The sequence below is a fragment of the Lepeophtheirus salmonis genome, chromosome 4 (assembly GCF_016086655.4).
Source record: "Lepeophtheirus salmonis chromosome 4, UVic_Lsal_1.4, whole genome shotgun sequence".
NCBI classification, from domain to species: domain Eukaryota; kingdom Metazoa; phylum Arthropoda; class Copepoda; order Siphonostomatoida; family Caligidae; genus Lepeophtheirus; species Lepeophtheirus salmonis.
The window spans coordinates 23684511-23709198 of NC_052134.2; the positions used below are offsets into that span (position 1 = coordinate 23684511).

At 28.8% G+C, this 24688-nt stretch overlaps 1 protein-coding gene across 7 annotated transcripts in view; it reads right to left on the minus strand.

The window, feature by feature from the left end:
* Positions 1-24688, minus strand: part of Pka-C1 (Protein kinase, cAMP-dependent, catalytic subunit 1) — a 209131-nt gene that overhangs the window by 120350 nt on the left and 64093 nt on the right. For 5 of the 7 annotated variants that reach the window (XM_040709665.2, XM_071887735.1, XM_040709664.2 and 2 more), the window contains exon 1: positions 6326-9623. The exons of the other annotated variants lie outside the window; for them this stretch is intronic. In XM_040709665.2, coding sequence (XP_040565599.2) covers positions 6326-7376 — 1051 coding nt within the window. In that variant the 5' untranslated portion in view covers positions 7377-9623. Of the gene's footprint in view, positions 1-6325; positions 9624-24688 lie in introns of those variants that run through there. 7 annotated transcript variants of the gene reach the window in all.

Sequence of the window (24688 nt, forward strand, 5' to 3'; positions counted from 1 at the left end):
TCTTCATCAAAGTTCAAGGTATCAATAATTTATGTTCAATTTATGAACTAATATAAAATTATTCATGAGTATACATAATGGCCAATCAAAAATAATATATCATGTAATTTACTTATGAAGTAAATAAACATATTTAATTAGTTGATACGAACAAGCTACGTCGAGACTTGATCAGTTACTTTAACGTTTTGTGAACAAGCGTATAACGTTCAAAAAATCATACATGTAACCAAAAGTAATACTGTTGAATATAATTTAATTCATTTGCATTTGTTTAATGTAGAGAATACTAATAGTGAAAGAAGCACATTTGACTTCAAATATAATTTAAACTTTTATATTTGTAGAAGTACGATTTTTAAAGAAAAAAAAATGCAAATATATGGCTTAATTGACATGATATGATCAAAGAATCCTAGTTGTCCAAAACATCAAGTTTCATTAAGATTTCATCTATATGTAATATAAAACTAAGTCGCAAAAAAAGAGGATACCTTGAAAAAGTGATTTTAATGTATATTATTAAATGATTTTTGCAGAAAATAACTATAAATAGTCACTGATGTAACATAAAAAACCCAAAAAACTTATGACCATATTAAGTTTTTTCTTGATGATACATACTCAAATAATTTATTTTTTATTTTTGAAGATTTAGAATTAAAATTCGTAAAAAAATTACTTAATATATAAATATTTATATACTTTTAACTAAATATAATTGTATATATAAAAAGCTTAAGAATCAATACAATTTCCTTTATGGGCATCTAAATCCCATAAGTGACAAAAAAAAATAGCATTCAATCCTGCGCAAAAACTGTCATATATCTCCTATTTTTATGAAGTAAGTATTACGTCACAACCGACGCTTTAAAATATTTTTATAGGATTTTTTTCGACCATTCACAAACAATATAGTATAATTTTACAAACAAAAGGGTTGATTCATAAATATATTTTATATGAGTAAATATATATATATATATTAAATAAGTAAATGATCTACCTATAAAAAAACTTTCTACGAAATGTTAACTTGTGTTTTTTTTCAACGATATTAATAAATTTTTAGTCAAAGGAACCCTAATGATAATACAATAAGTATAATGATTAAGCATGAAAAAAATATCATGAAGAACTGCGTAGGTGTGACTAAAAAAAAAAAAAAAAAAAAAAAAAAAAAAACCCGATGTGGACGCAAATCTCAGCAATGATATATTCTCAAGTTATTAATATAACATAAAATATGTTCTTCATAACTTAATGCATGAGGGCATTGATTTCATAAATATCTTCTTTCGAAAAAATAATACATATTCAAAACAGATGAAAGTAATTATTCATATATATTTTTTTTCTTAAAAGAGTTAGAAAAGGCTAGAAATTAACAGGTAAGTTTGCATGATACAATAAACTGAACAACATGGTTGTTCAGCTTATTTAATTGATGCATATTCAAAATTAAGTGTAAGTTAGAGAATTACGTTGGAGACATCCACAAAAATGGACTAGACTCAATTTAGTATTCACGGTAGCTTAAAAATGAAAAAAAATATTTCAAAAAATTAATATTCTTAACACCAAAAAGTCACAAGAGTAGGAAATCAACAGCTGATAAAAAAACAAAAAACATACGCACTTTAAATTTCAACATTGTTTGGATAATGGGACGTCATTATTCTATAAGTCGACCATCCTTTTTTAAGGAAGCATAAACTACCAAATTTGATTGAAATATTAAATTTTTTATAAAAATTTAGGTATGAAAAAAAAAAAAAAATTGTTAAAAATATGTCAAAAATGCCTTATTACTTGTGAGCAATATGTTTTTCATAGCTAATTACAAGATGGCGTTGATCCAACAATCAACTTTATCCCTCTTCTCACAAAAAAGATTATGTATTGAAAGAAAAAAAATATATATATTTTTCCTCGAAATAAAAAAAAAAGATTTGAAATTTATTGCTTAGAGTTCAAGAGCCTCCTCTTTTTATTCTCCCATTCTTTTTGTCTTCCTTCCTAACAATGCCCTCATAGCTTAGGAAGGTTAATACGGAGAAGAATAAGGATTTATGTAAAAGAGAATCCTTTTAACGACAACAACAACTACAGCCCAGGAAAAAGGCTAGGTTCTACATAAAAATTACAACTACTGTGTATAATAACTCATATGCATGGCTATGTGGTGGGTAATGCCGTCATGTATAAACTATGTCGTTCATTTTCCTTCTCCTATTGATCTTTCCTTACTCCATCAACTATCAGTCACACTTACCTAAGATAATAAAGTACAAACATAAATGACATTTTATATAAAATAATACATCATTTAAGGGGGGAATATAAATTTCTCTATATATTTTGCTACAATGCTAATTCAATATGGTGGCAGGATCAGGAACGTCTACAGGAATATAATTTTAGTATTTTTTTAAATTTTAAATTTAAAATTAAAATACGTAGCTATTCATAATTTTTTTATTTTTAAGATAAAAAACACTCATTTGTTTCCAAAAACATTCAAATATTAAATTTTTGGAAAAAATTTCAAAAATGCATATACTTCTACAAAAAATTTAATTAAAAATGTTAAATTTCTTGGAAAAAATTTCAAAAATCTATACCTATTCACAAAAAGTTTTATTTTTCTGTTAAATTTTTTTGCTTTGCAACAAAATTTTACTGAATTACGTTTTTAAAGAAAATAATTCGTTAACAAAAAAAATTTCTACACGTATTTTAGCGTAAAACTTTTTCATCCTCACCAATTTTTTTTTAGTAATAAGTAAAGATTCCTTTTTTTTCTTGGGGGGGGCTACATATCCTCCAGCCTGCCGCCTGAGGATGTCCCTGTATGGTAATGGTAATAAATCATTCGAAAGGACATAAATGGCCACTTTTCCTATTGGATTACAAATTATTTCTTTTTTGAACAATAAAAGATTTTTTGTCATATTCCATGACGTGCAAAAGATGCAATTTTGTAGAGTGTATTTAGACAGAACTCTTCTTAAAATATCAGCTTCTATCTGAAAAGCAATCATTGCCTTGAAAAAGGGATAAATAATCAAATTAATTAATATAAATTAATAAATTTCTTGTTTTCAACCGTAGAACAGTTTAGTTTGTTTATTTAAGGACTTTATTGGAATCCTGTCAATTTTGTTTCAAATTTTATAGATCAATCACAATACAGGGTTTCTTTCCGTTTATTATGGAATCTCTGACGTCAGTGAAAACGCTTTATGTTACCTAACAGACATAAAAAATTTGCCCAAATAAAGGCTTATAGATTATTTAGAAAGTAGAAAATTGACACAACTTATGACTAATCATGAGATACACTGATAAGGGATGGAGAAAAAGTAAACAAATACATTAGTCGTCATAGTAAATACAGCTACGCTCACACAATAAATCATATACTTTTTTTCGAAATTTGTATATATGAAAAATTTTGTTATCGAAAATGATTTGTAACAAAAAAAAAAAAAAAAATAACTTAAAAAACAGGGAAAACAACATTAATATAAACAGTTTTACTACATAATATTAGACTTATCTTTTATAAACTAAGAAATATTTATAATGAACCATTCAATTTTGATATGTTTATTTGAACAGTAGTAGAATTTTTCTATTAAAATTTTTCCCCACTTGTTACTTTACCAAACATTATCCCTCTTTTATTAAACAAAACTACTTATGAATACAGAGATCCTTTTCCCTGGAATGATGTTTGCTTTGTTACGGACAACTATGAGCAAATTTGCATTACTTTTTGTAATAATATATCTATTAAGTCTTTTACCAGCGTTTGCTGAGTAGTGGCAGCAGCAAATAAAGATTAATGGTTTCCTTTAGTTATAATTAATTTTCAGAGGATACGGTTTTTTTTCTTCAAATATCTTCAAATAAATTGCTACAAATAATATACAGCTATTTGTTTAATATTTATGATGATGCAGCGGGCCACCCACAACACATTTTAAAGGATTCAGAATGAGATGCTTATTTGTATTTGAAGGATAAGTCTACGGTGCTCTAACTTTTAATGTCCTTTATACATTTATTTTTCATCGAGATTCAATGTGAACATAACTTATTCTGTTTTTCTCATAATAGGAAGACATTTTTCCCTTCTCAGAGCAACAGAACAATCCGCCATTCTCTCAAAATTTAAAGTTTAACAAGTTTTAAGAGTGAAACAGCTCTTAAGAATATTATAATAACTTATCTATTTAGAGGATATTCAATATAGTTAGTAGCGTTGTGTTGATCCTTATTTAGTAATGAAGACTGCAGTATCGTCCATTTCAGTCCTAAAAAACTTATTAAGTTAAATCCTTGATGACCTCACTCTACTTTATTTCTTCTTTTTTTTAATCTGTTCTAGTACTGGCAGTTTTAAGGACCGGTCCCAATGACTGATAGGACCGAGCCTAATTCTGGACTGGACCGAATAAATCTGACACAACACTAGTACTAAGTATATTAAGTTATAGAAGAGAAGAGAATGTGTAGCAATCAGAAAAGTATTTTCTCTTGTTACTTCCCTTTTCTTGTGTAATTCATGAGACTGATATAAATCTCATTATGATCCTCAATGAATTTCAGAACCTTTGAAAATCTTCATCTAATATATATTAAGTTTTTTTTATTCAGTCGTAAGTGACATTTTGAGACCGATTTTTGAGTTGTCTAAAAAAAAAAGAGTAATTTGTATTTACTTGGACCGATCAAGATCGATTTTTTTCGGGTATACCAAACTTGGACCGAATTAGTTTGGTATACACAAAGATTATAAGTGTAACGGCCTAAGACCAGTTTAAGATTTGCAGACCGAAATCCAACACTAATTCAAACTTTTGTAGTAGTCAAATACTAATGATAAACAACGTTTCTGCTCAGAAAATCTATAATATATTGTTTTTTTCTTTTAACGGGGCAGTCTTTTTCTATCAAAAAGCCAATTTTTTTTCTTCACAAAACATCTATTTTAAGAAGGAAATTGTCTGAAAATTATGATAGTCGATTCATCCCATAAGATTTCATAGTGCGCATGTCGCTCAATGTGAAAAAATTAACCTTCAAGAAACATAATATGTACAAGTAAAAAATAAATAAATTGATTTTTATGAAGTTAATTGGAAGGGAAGACCCAGGAATGAAGGGAAAACGACGTTTGTGGTAAAATGACAGGGAAGGTAATTAAGCATATATACTTATACCTATATATTTCTTTAATTACTTTCAGGTATTTCTTTTATATGTAGGTATTTAAAAGGAGGAAAATAATTATGGAGACGAAGTGTCATTCATACATTAATGATGTTCATGGCTTACAAGAGGCCTACATTAAGTACAACTAAAAAAAAAAAGGGTTTGTGAGTAGAAGGTTATAACTTTGTTAATCATGGGATTTATTCTTTATATAGTGTGGTAGTATTGTAGGTGATCTAATTTGAAGTGGATTGCAATTTCTCTAGTCTGACATATTAATGTATTTTTAAAATCATATCAAAATGTTCATTAGTTTTTATTTCAAAACAAATTGTCTGAGACCAATTTCCTCCCCCTTCGGTACTATTCTGCTTTAAAATATTATTGATTCATGAATATCAACATCAAATCACGAACAAAAGGAGGCCAAAACACAAACCGAAGTATTACTCAACAAATCAATGCATGAATTTAAAAATAATTGATGCATTCAATGCATCAATCAGATTTGTATGTAATTATATATTAAGCTTCGTTGTCATTTATACAGTCTAATTAAAAAAATCCCTTGTCCGACATAGGTAATTTTCTAGTCATATGTAAATGTATAAAATATTTTTATCAAGGCAAATGGTCCTTAACCCATTTCCTAATATTTTTCATATTTTACCAATCCCCAAAAAGTGTCGTTATAGTTGCACTTTTCTAACGGAAGTCAGAAGGACTTATGTGGAAATAAATCCAATATTCCTACTCATAGAGTTCGTGTAAAATAATTATTTACATAAATGGATAAAATAATGATTAACCTCAAATAATATATATAATTGTACGAGTATAGTTAATTTGATACACATATTTAATTTTTGCAGATGTTACTCTAAAAACTATCTATGAGTAAGACATTATAGTACAAAGAGTACAAGGATATTAATGCCTGCTTGGGTTAAAGTCATAACAACATACATTATATTTAATAATCTGCAAAAAAATCCTTGGTAGGTCTCAACCCACGTCCACGGAAATTATTGGGTATGTATACATTTATGTACGAACTTGGCAGAGGGTGGAATGAATCAATAATAAATACTCTCATTACCTTGATCCATGATGTTATTTTTGCTGTAGTGAGTGTTATTATTATTACAATAGGTTCCATTACTGATAGAAGGGGAAGTAGGGGTCTTTGTAATAGAGCCCAAGGGATGAGCATTCCCTCCAAACTTCCTCGGCGATGGTGGAGTTCGAAGAACAGTACATGGCCCAATGGGTGTATTTTCTTTATCCGACAGGGATGTCACTTTATAGCTTAAAATAGTGGCCAAACTAATAGGGGCACGAGTTGGGCTAGGAGAAGCTGAGCGTGGCTCATCAAATAACTTTTTCGAATCTCCTATTTCGAAACGGAACTTACGTCCACCAACATATGGGCTATTTGGAGCAGAATTGGAGGTAACACGATCCTCTAAATCCTTTAATCGCTTACGAACGCTCACTGGGGAGCTGAAAGGTGGTGGAGCAGGATCCTGGGGTGGAGTTGGGGCACGAGTAGGGAGTAAATCTGCTTTTCGCCAACTACTAGGGCTAAGTGAGCGGGTTTTCACAGTAGGGACACTCAGAGAAGAGGTGGATGAGTTGTTATTAGGATCATGATGTTCATTAGAGTTGCGGCGAGGCGATCTTGGATTATTATTATTTTTGAGAGTGATGGTGAGAGATGAGGTGGACATGGTCGTGTAGCCCTGAGGCGTCACAGCACTCATTTTGAATTCAGTGTGAAGCCGCCTTGAGTTTTTCAGAAATGAGAAAATATCTTTTATAACGTTTTCTTTCAAATACACAAAATTAAGCAAATAATCACTTAATGCGTTTAATGAATCAAGGAAAAAACACGACAATTCAAAGCACAATTTAAAAAAAAAAAAAAGTTTAATAGAACGGAACTCTCCTAAGATCAGAAGAGTACTTAACCAGACGTGGAAACGTCGTTTAAAACTAAGGAAATATATGTTGTAAGTTATACAAAAATATTTTTCAGGTTTATTTAAAAAAAAAGAAGGTTGACGACGATCGTCCAGGAAGGAATAGAAACCCGCGCTCATTTCGGTCTCTCGTTTATCCATTCTTATATACGTATTACTATTATTCATAAGTAAGAGCCCACAAAATTATTAAATAATGAATACGTACAAATATTAGAAAAATAATATTCTTTTATTCGTCAATCCATTAAAGAGTAAGCAGTTCTAAAATGTATTGTAGATAACTTAGATGTAAAAATATCCGGATTTTTACAAATAAATGCATACTTTGAAAAATATCGCCCTCAAAAAGGCTAATTAAAATAGCAGAATCAATGGTTTTACGCAAATCAATATCTAAGCAGAGTTGATGACCTATTACATTCTAAAATAAAACAAAAAATAATAATGGGGAAATAAGAAAAATTCTTGTACTACAAGCAAATTCGTGTGCGAGAATTACTCGTTGTCTGACCCTAAAATAGCTGATATACCATTAGAACAATATTAGTTGTCAACGTAAGGGACTTATGTTAAGGAAGTTACATGATATTCGTTATCAGGGATTATGGGTTTATTTGGAAGAGAGACTAGAATAAAGAAAAGTGATCAAAAATTAAAAACAACAAAAAATTAGTACGTAATATATATCAATTTAGTCAAAAAAACATAATGGTAGATGGCTTCAACGAGGACACACTTTTACAAATGCAAACTAGTATTGTGATTCATTATAATACAAATTGAAAAGTAGGTCTTAATCTCGGAAGCATAATTATTTAAAAAAATAAATAATAATTAGGAAACTTCAAATAATGATTTTAAAAATTAAAAAATAAATAAACTGATACATGGATTCTGAATTTTGTACAGAAAAAACAGTGATATTTTGCTTAAATTAAACTAAAAGATGGTGAAGATCCTCATTTTGAAGTAGAGGCCTTATTATACTCTAAGAATCTCAATTACTTATCAGTTTATATGAGATTATTAACTATTCTGCAGTATGATCCCTTTGATTGTGACTTAACTTTTTGATATAATTAACAATCTTGTCTTTTCAACCAGCCCTCAAGCTGTTGAATACTTGGAAAATTTTCAAAACTAATCATTTCTGTTACAAAGTAATTAGGGATAAGAAAAGTAGGATAATTAATCGGGAGAGAAATATCCGTATATATATATTTTTAATACAGATTAGGATCCAATATTTAATAAAGAAAAGTTAAGATTTAGTAGACGGTAAAAGGAAAAGGTTTGTTAGTCTTACAATGACATCGAGCTACGCAGTTATTATTTACTACTGTTAATAAACTAAAACAAGCAAAGATTTTTATTCTTATAAAAAATCCAAAATTGACAACTTTCAAAAATATTGACCTCATAAATTGCATCATAATCGAAAGTGTAACCATCTGTGGGTTCATAGTTGTTGATACTTTTACAACATAAAATGGAAAAATTTCCAAAGAACATTAATGAAACTCCATTAAATTCTATGATTAATAAATAATGACTTAACACCTGCATTGAAAACCACTTTATGTCCATAGAAACACTGATATTAGAATTAAATCAAAGTAATAAGTACTAAAAAGACTAAAACATGGATATATTTGTACTTTTTTTTCTCTTGTTCAATTAAAGAGAAGAAAAATTGGATCACTACAGAAAAATATCTTATTCTTTCAATTGAAAGAGTTAATTTTTATCTACCTAGAGATAAGATAAGGGAATAAGATTGTATAACAATGTAATACCATTTTAGGGGGCTAATATAACTTCCAAATAGAGGGATACATTTTGATAGACCGTAAGGTTTAAGCCCTAACATTTTTCGACCTCATTTTGACATCCAATAGTTCACAACTTTCCTTACTATTAATGAAAAAATGTTTGTTTTTATTCTACAACTATTCTACAATTATTTAGGACCCTAAAATGGACGACATCATCAACTCTATCGTAACATGTAAACGTTTAATAGTAAAAAAAGCTAAATATTTTTTTGCATCAGTATCCTGGTAGATGCTTGGCCTATAGAAGAGTGACTAAAGCTAAGAAACGACCAACTCATTCCTAATATTTAGACGAATTGAAAACTGAGTTTTAATTGTCCATAACAATTTGAGGTATCATTTATTCTAATTTGCAGTCATGATATCGACATTCAATAAATTATTTACTTGCAAGTATCTAAAAGAATTTTTTTAACCTATGTATAGAGATCAATTCATCATAAGATTTACAACGAACAAGCCAATCAAGCATATATGCAAAATTTCCTTGCATACAACCACGAGAGGCTTTATTAACAATATAACGATTTTACATATTCATATGTATGTACAAGGTATATATTTTTGGCAGTGAATTTGAATAAATTTATCATTCTGGAAAAAACATTTATGAGTCTTGTTATTTTTTTATTTTTTTTTGATTTAATGGCATCTTTTGAGTAAAATAAATAACTTCACAATGGTTTTTAACCCATTATGAACATGGTCTCATGAGTAAAAGAGAGGGAAGGGGGCAACTATTAGTGTAATGATGTATAAATATTCGCACATATAAAACCATTTCCCCCTTTTCAAAAAAACAATCCTTATAGGTATTTGTCAACAAACTTGACTAATATATGAGGCCCGTCAACGCAAAATTAGGCAGGGATAATTTTTCTTCATAAATGTGTCAGAGTTATGTTTAAACTATTCAACAAAAAATATTGAAGTTATAAACTATAAGGGATGTTTAGCGTCTAGCACAACTTGTCTTTAGATGCACAGCGCTAACATCGTGGGAAAACTCAATAGGATTTTAAACACTAATTATGACTGAAAAGATTAGGAAATGTGAAGAGTCCATGCTCAAATCAATGTGTATAGAGGAGCGTCTCCATGATTAAATATAATAATAATATTTTTTATTTTTTTGGGTGGGGGGGGTACTTGGTCTTCAAATTTTTTGGAAAAAATAAATAAAAACCATAGTTACTCACAAAAAATTAATTTTTTTGGAAAATAATTTCAATAAAATAAAATAAAAAGTATCACAACGATAAAAACCAAAATAAACTAATAAAATTGAAAAAACTAGAACTTCAATTACTACCATGCATATCTCATATTCTCCTGATCTGGTTTAATTCTATTTTATTTTAATCCCTTTGTAAGGGGCTCTAAGAATTGATTCTGGGCAAATTCATCACATAACTGAAGCAGCCTATCTTGATGTAAAATATGAATCGTTCTTTAAGAATAAGAAATGTACTGGAAGGTTAAAAAATCAGTTAAATCATTTTATTTATTTGAATGGTGAAGAAATAAATGTTTTCACTGGATAGTACAGAGACTAAATAACTCAAGAGGTAAACACTATTTAGAGTTGAAGGCCCAACCTAAAAATACTACCACATATAAATTAAATTTGATTCCCTTTTAATAATGATAAGATGAAGGAAGACAAAAATCACTTAAACCCCTTCAACTTGGCCAGTCTCCCACTTGTTTATTCCCCCCTGATTACAACACCCTTTTTATTTATTTATTATTATATTAACAAGTACTGGAAAATGAAATAAAGAACAATAACACAATTGATTCATCTAAAAGATTGAAGAAACTCTTGGCACACTCTTCGTAAAGTCAAAACATGTACAAATATTAGTGATAAAGAGATTTCAATGGCTCTTCTTAATATCATTTTAGATATAAAACTGTATATATAAATCAAAATTGAAAGATATATGCATATACTACATCATTTTTTCTTCCGGAATCCTGTTTTCCCAAAATTTTTGGGGTTTTACAGATATGGGAATCTCCCAGGATAATTTAAAATTAATTATAATCTTTATTTAATCATATATAATTAGTTAAATTAAACGTTGAATACACATTAATAAATAATCACTCAGTTTAAAGTTTTTACAATTTATGTTTCGTCAATGATGCAGTATATGAATCATTAATAAATTACGCCCATTAAAGAAAACTCTAAAAAAACTAACTTGCGCACTATTAGTGATATTGATAAATGAAAAAAATGATAATGAAAATATATGAGTAAGACTACCTTAAAAATTATTATTTCTTCTTCAAGCTTAAAAATAAATATTTAAGTTTCACTGTATTATTTTTATTAACAGGATCTTGCTAAACAACAATTTACCGGGAATGAAAAATTCTATCATTTTTGTATGGGCTTAAGGTCAAAAACCCAGGTAGATATCCTATGGATTAACACACAATAAGCCCTTTTGTTAAATTATCTTAGATATATTGCAAATAACTTCAGGTTTAAAAAAAATGTTTAATCCTTAATTATAAATTTATTTATAATTATAATATTTCTTAAATAAAAGGTGTAGTAAAGTTAAATCCATTTTTCCAATAGATGACTTTAATAATGTGTTTCTCGTGTTGTATAAATGGGATTGGTTTATGCTTTATGGCGTTAGAAAGATATGGATTCGTATTAAAAAAGTTATTTAGACCGTTTAGTTATTATTTGACTCAGTCTTGTTTGAGTACGGCATGTTTTACAGTTTTTCTTAGAAAAAGACAAGCACAAACCAAAAGATTGAAAATATGGATAAAATAATGGAAATTGTCGAGTCAAACCGTCATACTAATATTGTCTTGATCGACATAGGAGCTAAACATTAATGGCAAAAAAAATTAAAAAAATCCATTAAAAGCAATGGACTCCTTTTTTCTATACCTTATATTTAATGTTAAAAATTATTTATCCGTCCAAAGTTATTGATTACCGTCTAAGAATATTTAACTTCTATGAGTGTAGTATAATTTTTTTTTTTTCTAGACATAATCTGCAGTCAAAAACCAATTTACCTTGCTGCTCCTTTCCAGATTTATAAAAATTAGAAATGAAATGGCTGATCAGGGAATGTAAGGGAAATCTTGGTAACTTGCATTGTTTGAATTTGATTATATAATTTAGACCTAGAAATTATGAACCTTTATATGTTGGTGTCATCGGATTTTTTTTACATTGTGGAAGTTTTGTTCTATTTTTTTTTTCGTCCCCAAAAAGTAAAGTAATATTTTAATTATAAAAAGAGTAGCACTGAAAAGCATTTGCCTACTTATGAATTATTACTCAATATAAATTTGATACTCCTTACTATAACTTTTTTAATTGCAAATTATTTTTTATGTAATTAACAAAGTAACATTGGACTCATTATTGTATAGAGTGTAAGAAGAAACCTGGACATAATGGATTTGATTTGAATGCTAAACTCATGCCTACGCAATTAAGCCCTCAAAACTTACATAGTTACATATGTAAGCCTTTGTATACCACCACTTTTCTTTCCCTTTAAAAAGTTTGTATAATCCTTGAGTGGAGATGAAATAATTAAAAAATATTTTTTTTCTGGGGGCACATGCTGTGCTTTTCTTCTTCTTTTGTTCACCTTTTCCTTTTTGTGAAGGACTAATAGGTAAATAGGCCATTATATTTATAACATATAATATATAACTTAAGTCAAAAAAAAAAAAAAATATTGATGTAAAGATAAAATTTAAAAGATAAGATATTGGAGGATTTTTACTTATGGATTACTTTCTATCGTAACAACAATAAATGAACGTTGGATTTACATCTTATAAGAACCTTTATAGGATAGAGACCTTGTCAAACCGTAAATTAAAGTAGCATATACATAGACAAGTATGTAATTACACATTTTCCTGCCTTTCAATGTAGTATTCCCACAACATCAGCAATGTATTTTTGTCGCCTGTAGTGTAGTTGAGTTAGTTCAACTGAACTCGTTTGATACATTACCTAACTATTAAATAAAGAATATTCTAACAGTTAGGCGCACAAAAGAATATTTCATTATAATCTAATTTATTTATAAATATGTTATAATTTCCATTCATTCAGTTATATCGAACAATTAGTTCAGAGGTAAAATTACAGAGGCGTCCGCAGGATTTTTTTTTTTTTTTGGGGGAGGGGGAGGAAATATATTTGTTCCTTTTTCTAAATAGTCCAATTTTTTTTTTAATTATCAAAAGCTGTTATAATTATCTATTATTCTTAAAGAGAGAACATTGAAGTATAAAGTATAAACATAAGTGTATGTGTTTATAAATGACGGAGAGTAACGCTCAGGTTTCAATTTTTTTCTCTCGTTATATTTCTTTGCAATCCAACAACCCTATATTAAGAAGCTCCAAATGCATTTGAAAATGACTGAATTTTCTGCCAAAATAATAATGTGATTTAATTAAAAAAATAATTTTTAAATAACATAAATTAATCACATTAAATTCATTCATTATTCTCTTTATAATGTATATTGATGGGTTAGTATTACAAAATAAAAATATATAAATAGTAATTATACACGTCTTCTCCTTAGCTCTTTCTAAATAATATATACTACCTATGTACGTACATAATATGTAAACACAATTAAAAGCTTACATAATGTACATTGAAATGATGACGCACTCGTTTTCCTCTCATAAATTCATTCGACATGACACACGACAAAATTAAATTTATTAAAAAACCGTTTTGTGAACCGACATATATGCACCTATGCATGTGCGAGTAAGTTCTTCATCATTACAAACATAGAGCGATCATAAATCCTTGATATAACCATGCATTTACTTTATGTGGAGTGGTTCAAAAATCAGAAAGGGAGAAATCAATGGTGGGGGGAAATTTGTAATACGACGAAATACTATTATTATATGCCAAATTTCAGGACAATTGAATGCATTTTGGAGGTTACCTATTTCGGTTCAAACTTTATTTATATATATGTTGTAGATTTTTAAATATTTTTAACATTATTACTAATTAGATTCCGAGAAAATAGTATATAATAATAATCAAATCATCGCTAGTGTTCAGGGGCGTCCGCAGAGGGGAAGGGTCTGTAGCCTCCCCTCCCCTCAAATCAATATATGTTAGAAAAATTATGAACACTGAATATCAAAATTATTGATATGGAAGAAAAAATTATCATGAAAAATAAATTATTTAATCACTTTTTTTTAAAGTTTTGAAATCATAAACCACAGCACATCCCCCCTCCAAAATAAGCCCAAAATTCATATCGGACAGGTTTTTTTAATCATATTAACTGAGTTTAAAATAGGTCAAAATTGCAGTTTTGGGTATAATTGTTAATTAAATCTTGTAGCCTTTTCAGGCGAAGAATCAAAAGCAACGAACCTTTTTCTAATGAAACTTACATTAGTATTGTGTCAGTCCTTATTTAGGACTGAACATTATAGTCCCGTCTAGTTCAGTCTCGGTCCGATCCAGTTCAGTCATAAAGCTTATAAAGTTCGCTCCTTCACTCGAACCCAAAAGTGAAAATGAGGTCATATACTATATAATCCAAGTCACTCACAAACTAATGTATTATTTCCCTATACATTTTGTTATACAGGATAGACCCATTTATATATCTATACATATAGGTATATAGATACTATATACATACATATATAGACACTCATTAATTTCTTGAGAACAAAGAATACGGACACATTTACAATAAAATAAAAATTAATAAAATTTAGTCTACTCTGACGTCACAGCATCAATATAAACAAAACAGTAATTAATTGAACCCTTGTATTGTAGCTATATACGAATATAAAATGTTCTTGTTCAGTGGTAGATTACTTTACAGATTTAATACCTACAACCATGAAACTAAAATTGCAAAATCATTGCTTACTTATTTATGAATATTTTTAATGGCTAGAAATTCTAGCCAAAGAGTGCCTTTAAAATCTAATTAATCATTTTCTTCCGTATAAAATGCTTGATTTTTTTTTCAATCAGAATGGACACGTCATCTGCGAATGAATTTCTTATAATAAATGTTTGATTAAGAACCAAAATGTACTCATACTTCTTATATCAATTTATTTTTTGGAGGGGGTCACTTCACTTGTTAAAAAAAATAAAGAAAAATAAATGGTTTTGATCCATCTATAGCAATAAAAATAATAATATAGAACGAGGTCCCCCTACCTATTGTAGACCCTCAGTGATGAACAACAGTTCTATACATAACTATCCAAAAAATAAAGAGGAAGACGAAAGAGAAAGTACAGAGCAACTCAAACATTATATCTCCCCCAATGAATCACCCATTCAAAATATGTATTTTGTACACACTAAGGTTTCTCAAATCCCAGGAAACAGATGTATAGAAACATAAAAATCTCTGGGTCCCTTTAGTAAATAATACACTATGTGAAATTAAATTGTTAATTTTTTATCTTAACAAGAAAGAATACTCTTTTTATCCCTACCCAATTCTCATTTTCTCCATTTTCCTCATTGTGCAATAATTCGTTATTTTAGAACCTGCGTGTCCCACTTTTTTGTATTTCGTAACCCGATCCGACTTGCAAGAAAAAACTAGAATAGTAAATGATAAAGCTAATTTTGATACAGCTGGAGGTTTTATAATTAAATAATATGTAACCCAATTTTCCTAGTGTAAAACTTTGAGAAATCCCGGGAAACGGGAAACACAAATTTTTAAATAAAATGGCATTTTCGATAAAAAATAAAAATACATATTCAACTTTTTTATACGTAGTTTCTTTAAAAAAAATGTCATTTTTAAAATGACTGTTTTTTCTAAAAAAAAGTCATTATGGCTTCAAAAACATTATCTCTAAGTTTTGTCAAAAAGTAACCCAACACTAAAAGACACCAAGTAACGACCCTGAAACACACTGTAATCTGATACAATGTTTATTCTATTTTAACTTATAAAAAATCCACTTGACTGACGTACGAATAAATAAATACGTAGAAGTATATACACATTTATACAATAAAATGAACCGCCATTGGACTACCATGTTAGACCCCTATGGTAATAGACTTTGTTTGGACATCTTTTATACTATGAAATAAAAATAACAACAAGAATAATAGCCTCGTGGTATATGGTTACATTCAATAAAAGAAAATACTTTGAGTGAATGGAGAATAATAAGCCAAGCAAGCAAGCCACTATATACATATATGTACAGACATTAGAATGCCCCGTTTTTGTGTTTTTTTATTTTTCAATTTGCCAAAAACCGACTTTGACAATTTAGATCCATCTCAGGCTATTTTGGCATGGTACATACATTTTAATTTTAAAACAAATTTGATTTTTGAATAAAATTTGCTATGAGTAAAAAAATTGTACATTTTATTATTTGGTTAATGAGTAATAAATATTATGAACCTTGTGTTTAATTAACGAGCTCAATTATTTCCATTTTCCTTTTTTTCATTAAACATAACATAATATGTAGGATAATGTTACTTCTTTTTGCTGAACATCTATCACTTCAATTGTGATTAAAGTTTGATTAATAAAAAGTAATTAAAAAAAGACTCAATTCATCATACTTGAGGGTGTACAATAGGTCTAGAAAGGGAGATTTTTATCCAAAAATACCATTTTTTCTAAGTTTAAATGAGAAATATAATATTTTGTAATCGGAAACCGTGACAGTCTAATGCACGTTATATTCTTTCAAACGGGAAATATAAGCAGAAAATAAAGAGGAAAAAAACCCCAAAGTACAGGGGGCGGTATAGGGGGAAAAATTCCTTCATCATCGGTTAATCAGTAATTAATGAATTATTAATAAGCATTGAGCGATTTACAAGGAAAAGACGTAAAAAACCCTGCTATACCCACATATATATATAATATGTAGTCAGCAAAGAAGAACAACTACAAAAAAACAAAACAATAATGATTCATTGATAATCGTAAAAGGGATTAATAGGGATATTTAGGCACACTCACATACAAGCTAAGTCCAAAAAAAATTATAAACGTATATAAGTTTCGGTTTGAGCCGGATTGTTTTTTTCGGTTTGGACTTAATTAATTTAAATGTATCGAATAAGTGCATTTGGATTTCCAAATTAGACTGATTTCACATTCGTATTAACACTTACAAGTAACTACAGATTACAAATGATCTTATTTGCATCAATAATATACAAGTTTGGATTGTGTACTTAGTGTTGTGTCAGTCCTAATTCATTTGTACTATCAGTACTAGAACTGATCAAAAAAGGAGAAATAAAGTTGAGTAACGTCATCAAAGACCGAACTTAATCAGTTTTAGAACTGATGTGTAAGACTGAACTGAACCAAACCAAAACTGAACTGGACAGGACTACACTATTCCGACCTAAATAAGTATTTACACTACACTATGTGTACTACAAGCAAATTTTTCAATTTGTAATTTGTACGACCCTTAAATTTATATTTAATTATAATATGGATAATTAAAATAATGAAGTATATGTACATTGATGCAAATTTTTAATTTTAATCCATAAAAAATACGCAAAACCGAATAACTTTTACCTGTATAATTTCCTATAAAACCCCTGATAAATTAGCAAATTTTACTAGATATGTCAAATATTACTTGTTCGACAGGGTTGAAAATTAAAAATAACTATAGTAATAGTATTGCATTTTGAATACTTTATTTATCTCATTTTTGTAACTTGCATAACCTTCAGCTGGTACAAAAAATCATCTTGTACACAGCATATAGGGAAAAATACCGTTTAAGAAAAACGGGGATTATTTTTTCCATGTAATTGATAATGATGATGCAATCACTCAATATTCGAGTATTTAAAAAAAAAATCACGAAACACAATTAAGTTCAATTAGCAAAAAATATAAATACTTGAATATACCTAGACCCACTGATATCAATTAGTAATAAAAATATATACATAAATGGATGACATTGAAGATCAATGAGGAGCCATTAGGTCAAAATTAAATTTGTTATTATAGGTTGTACTATATCATTAATCATTAAAGTCAAATAAGGAATCAGGAACATGTTTATGTACAAATAATAAAAGATTGCAATATAGAATTACGTTATGAGATTATTAGGTTATAGTATGGGATTCAGATTTTGCATGGAAAGTAAAAACGACCTAATATGCTTAGATTGAGCCAATCAGGACGAAAAAGGTGGTCAAGTATGTTCCCTTTGATTTTGTAACCCAAATCAATTTGGGGTTCCCAAAACCAAACATGTAAAAGCCAAGTTAAGAGATTAATATTTTTCTAAATATATATTGCGCTACGCAACAACTTTTTTGTCATCTAGGGGCGTGGATTATAATTGAAAAAAACAAAACAAAACTATATGACTAACTATGCCACCTCACTGACTTCGCCCTTTTAATTGAATTATAAAGGTGAATTCTGTAAAGTGAAGAATAAGTTGCATATGTTATGAGAGTAAATTTGGCATAATAAGTGACATCTTGTGTGAGAAAAAAATATAGCTTTGGTAAAAAAAAAACAAAAAAACATTCTTGCATAAAAATCAAGAAATTCCCAAAATATTTTATAATTTCATAAATGCCTTCATATGTATGTATTATCGACTTAATGTAGACTTATGGACTTAATATTGAAATATTGAGATACTCAGGGTTGTTAGCTTTAGTTTAAAGTCTTCCATTGATTTATTCAACTATATATGTTCCCAATATTGGCTTTCATCCATATAATGTCTGCTATTAAGTTTCTTTAATTTTGACGAGGGGATCTTTAGGTGTGGCACCTCAGAATTGGAACATTATATCATTCTATATGAAAGTTAATTAATTAATTAAATGCAATCCATATTCATATATCTGCATATTTTAAAGTTGATATGCATTTCCTGGTTGGCCTCCCTTTGGCTTAAAAAATTCTTATTATACACCCCCGTATTGGCCTTTAATAAGATGAAAACTTTTTTAGCCAAGGTTAATCTATTATTCAGTTAATTGAAATTAAGTTTTTCCTTGCAGCAATTGTACAAAGGAATATGACCAATTTAATAAAATCCAATTAAAAAGGTTGAGAATCTTACATAATAATAATTTTTTTCATATATATACAAAGACATCAATTTATGATTATTTATTTTAAAAAAAGTATAGCTTTCAACAATATACGGCAATAAAAGTGAACAGTTGCAATTTACCTTTAAACAACCTTCATTTAAAAAGAAAAAAAAACAAGAAAAAAAACAAGATAATTTATGACCAAATTTTTTCTTATGAACAAAACTTTTTAGAACTTCATAAATTTCATAAAAGAATGGGCCTATAAGAAAGATGATATAGTACCCACACCCAAAAAGTGGTTAAAAAAATCTTATTTTTCATAATAACCAATAATAACAAAAATCCGTCAAAATTGAAATAAGGTCATCATCTCAAGGTGGCTAAGAAAAGACAAAAAAAAATCCCTAAAAGGGTGGGATAAAGTGCAATAAACACATTTTTCCAATCCCTCACTCACTCAAATATATAGCTACACCAATGAAGCATGCCCATTTTGACTTTTGAAAGGTCAAAAGTGAACTAAAAATAAAAAGATATATAAATAGATAAGAAGAAAATTTGTCAAAGCCCGATGCACATAGAATTATGTAAGTACAATTTACATATATGCACGTTGTTAAAGATCCAGAAAAGGTCTACAAATAACCGCCTCTATTATGTAAATACAAAATGAGTCACGTTGCCTCATGACTTTAGAATACAAGAGAGACGAGAAGACAATGGAATCTATCCAGGATCTCTATAAATATAATGAGGCATTGTTTTATGGAGAAAGAGAGAAGGAACAACAAACGAAGCAAGCAACCAGCCAGCTATTTATAAAGATAAGAGAAAAAAATTGAAGAATAATTAGTCAAATGCAGTTTTGAAATCATGATCAGAAAAAAAACATTTATATATTTATTATAAATCGTCAAAAATTGACAGAATTCCATTATATGTATGTAAATAAATATATTTTTATCACATCGCTATCTTCTTTGAGTCCATCAACCCTTTTTCCAAAATGAAAATGATTAAGGACCAAAATGTCTTTGAACTTCGACAATGAAATCGCATTATTTCCAAATAATGTATATTTGTTAATAGGGATTTGTGTTAATTTCAAAGGTTTAATTGCTTTAGCCCTGGCCAATTCAACAACAACATATTTTCTATAAACCCAAAATGTTCCTCCCTCTAAGATTTATAACTGTCTTTAAAGGTCCCTTTATCTGGAGCAGTATACACATTTGACATATGTATACTATTTAACAAGAATTAATTCGAGTTAAAATATGACCTGAGCTCTAATAAAAGCATAGATATCAACAACTTACAAAATATACATAAGATACCATACAGATGCATAGTACTTCCCAAAAAATTGCGACAGCTAAATAGTACAAAAAAATCATTCAAATTTAAAACTGCAAAAATATCTTAACAACTATTATTATAAGAAAATAAAACAAAACCTTTCAATTTTTTTGTACGTTTTATATCCAGTAATAGTATGTTTTACTAGAAGTGCTTATTACAAATGTAAAATTTGTTTTTACGTAAAAAATTTTACGTCAATTTTTTGAGCATTTTTCATTTTATTTTTTTATGTTTTATTTTTAAACTTGTTATTAGGTTAAGGGATTTTACATTTTTAAAAGTACACTAAAATCAATTTCATTCCTGCTAAAGAAGAATATTATGTGATTTTGTTGAGTGTAAATATATATTTTCATGTAGATTTTTGATTGTTTTCCTGGTGAAAAGTTATCCCAAACTTTAATCATATACAAAATTGTAAAAATATTTCTAAAATCTGAATTCATATGAAAAAACTAATAAAAGATTGATCCTCTTTGCGGCAAGTACTACAATAATTATATATATAACTAAAAAGATTTTGTTGTTATTGTTGACTTGTGTATTTTGTGTAGTAGAGTAGAGATTGGGCGCCCCATTATATGAATTAATTGAGTTATTTTCAATAATATGTAGGTACATACGTAGATTAAGGGAGTAGCAGGAACTTGCTTCTCCAAAAACAACATCCTTCGAGTACTTATCAAATCTGCCTCGTCATGGGGTTACATAGATCATTTTTCCTTCTTTATATTTGACTACACCTATAACAATGACGTTCTATTTTTAAATAATCACTATTCTCTCCTCTAATAAATATATACACCCACTGCATTCAATAACTCATAGTCCTAGGGGCACAGTACTTATCGCTTTCTAAGGTCATGCATATGATTATGACTTAGATTTTATTAACATATACGGCTTCACAAAAATACAAAAAAATATATATATATATATATATTTATATAAGACAATATTTGTTGTAAAGGAGTTAAACTTTCCGAGTTCAAGTTTTTTAGTTCTGCCTCAACTCTAGTTTGGGTTAGGACATTCTTATTTTAATGAGAAATGAACACGTCTTGTTTTGTACTGTTGTTTTCTGTGATATTAAAAACTTGAAAAATCATTACTGGAATATTAGAGTTTTGATTATTCGAGTTCAAGCTAAGTTAAATTTCCCAAAGAATATTTGGAGCAAATTTGAGTAGTTACCAGGAAATTCAAGTTAAGTAAACTCGAATCCAATACTTCTTAGACAAATGTTAAATCTAAGATTTAGCTGGCAATAAACTAAGACCAGTCAAACCGTTTATTTAAGTTATCAATTTTTTTCTGGTACGTCTTGTTGTTTGGCGCATACCTCTCCTACTGTGGTACTGGCGTACAAATGCCAATAAAAACACTTATATACAAAAATACTAAATTAATATTGGAACCGTTTTTACAGTGCCATTGCGACACTCATTAATTTCTGAGGTGAAAAGTTGTACTTTATACAGCGAAGTAAGAATGCCTCCCCCTTCCCTCAAACCAAACAAAAGTCATGCTGTTTCCCACATAAGTAGACTTGTGACAGTCCTTATTTATTCGGCCCAGTCCAATCTTAGGACCAGATAAGGACCAACACAATACACCTTATCAATTCATATGAATAGATCATAACGACATATATATCCCCGAATTTTTGGTCGAATATGTATTGAAAAAAATACCGCTATGAACTTAGGCACTGGAACTGGTACAGTCATGTTGGTATTGTGATGAGAATTTTATGTCGCCTACTCAACATCAGTTTTTTTCAATTGATGAGTCGCAAATCTTTTACATATAGGGTGAAGAAAGCTACTCAATAACGTTAATAGCCTTACATTTTCATATCTAGTACTAATAAAAAACTTTTTCCTGATTAAATAGAAAAAAATAATATATTGAAGAAATTCACTATATGAAATTGCACTATGTGATTAAAATATACTTATACAGATCAATGACTATGTGGAAACTATGTACAAGATTTAAAATTTTTGAGGTAGACCTTCTCCAAAACAATATTTTAGGGACGGTCTTATAGATATCGACGTCAAATTTTCATATTATAACCCAATTAAAAGTAGTTTGCCTGAATTAAAAGACTATTAATAAAATTTACGAACATTTTAAATTAATATAATATACCATATATATAACACTTAAATACAAAATTGCTAAATTCCTTGACACAAAAGAAAATTTAATATTTTTTTCAAATTATTAATATGGAAAGATCAAAGCATTTATTTGTTGTAGTTGAAATTTTCTCTTAAAGAAACATACCTATTGATTGAAACTATATTGTGCATAGGTATATATCATTACGTATTATGTACCTTTGAAGCCAAACAGCTAATTTTCTCTAATTTGTTTCTTCTTTTTTTAAAATAATATATTTTTCATTATTGTATAGATTATAGAGTTATCATTCTCTGTCAATATCTTATTATTCCATAATTATTTATTTTAAAGAAAAAATTATTAGATAGGAAATATCTTACCTTCAATTCAATTTTTTTTCTTTACGAAATAAAATATTTGTTTATCGATGTATATTAGTATTATATATTTGGTGATAAGTTACAGGTTATTTGAAAGTAATATCTAAAAAAAAATTACAAGCGTCACCCTTCTGTCTTACTAGGAAATTGAAAAATAAAATAAAATCTCCTCAAGAGTTGATAATAAATCTACAGGTTGGGAGAAAGAGAGAGCTAACTGGGGAGAAAGATCAAAATATGTTTGTTCAAAAGGTAAAAAGACTAGGCCTATGAGGTGGTCGTGGTAGTGAGAGCCGGATTTCAATAGTAATTATTCATCCGCCGTCACCTTTCTCTCTTTTACTCCCTGCTTTCTCGTCTTTTTCTCTTAGCACTTTATTATTATTGACTTCAAGAAAGGTACAAGAAGTTGATTCAGAGCATAGGTAAATATAGATTGCATTAAAGCACTAATATAGCATAAGTTGACATCAACTGTTGCCCCCCCCCCTTATGATATACTTATACAAATATAAAGTTGAGAATCAAGAAAAAAACAAATATATATTGTACCCCCAACAACAACTGACATGAACTTATGCCGATAAGAACCTCCTAAAAAAACCTCTATAAACATATTATCTATGGTTGATACATACATGTACAAGAGTGGTCTCAAGATAGCAGCACTCGTAAATTAAAGCTCGTCACATCTATGTAACATATGTTTACAGTTACTCACCAAAGTTTCAGCTAATTTGGGAGCACCATGATTGTTATGTAACAGTCGCTTGAGCATATTGATGTAAGTGTTTTTGTGCAAAACATAAATCTTGATTTTTATTTTATTTTTCAACATAAAATTCCTTGTAACTCTGCAGACTTCTCCCAGCGATGCTCCCATCTCTGGTACTTGTCCCTTTTGTAACTTTACTAGGAGGAGTGTGTAGTTAGATGGAAACTATGTTGAAAATAAATATAAGAAGTCAGTAAATCCCTGGAGAACAAGCGTACTCCACATCAGAAAAGTAGTGCAACAAACTATTCAACAAAAAATCGATTTATTAAAAATAAAGTTACTGCCATTTAATCGATGGCCATGATCAACGTGTCTAATAAGTCAGAAGAAGCTGAATACTTCTAGAATAGGATCGAACTCGAAAGGCCGAAAAACAAATACACTTTTTGAGAAATTATGTGGTACCTCCTTTAAATTTAGACACAATACTAATGATGAAAATCCAAAGTATTTTTTAGCTCCCCGTTTTTTTTTTTGAATTGGTAAAATGAAGGATGAATTTTCTTTTCCTACGCTGTTGTAATTAATATTATTATTATAACTTCCTTTTTTACTACATTCATTTATATTCAAAACCTGATTCGTGTGCGCTCATAAAAGACGGAGAGTAATCTGCAGATTCGTAGCAGAGTTATAGTTGTAAGTTCCTGTTGGACTCTGAGTAAAATTGAGGATCGACTTTGAGGTAGCATCCTTGTTTATTTCCCTCTCTCTTTTCCCCTCTTGTCACAGCTAATTACAGCTGATCTAATGAAACGTCATGACAGCTAAGCCTCCAAACCATTCTTCTAATTATAAGGGTTAACATATTGATTTTCGGTTTCTTTTTTTTTTTAACATGCCAAAATATACACGGTTTTCATTACTGTACAATG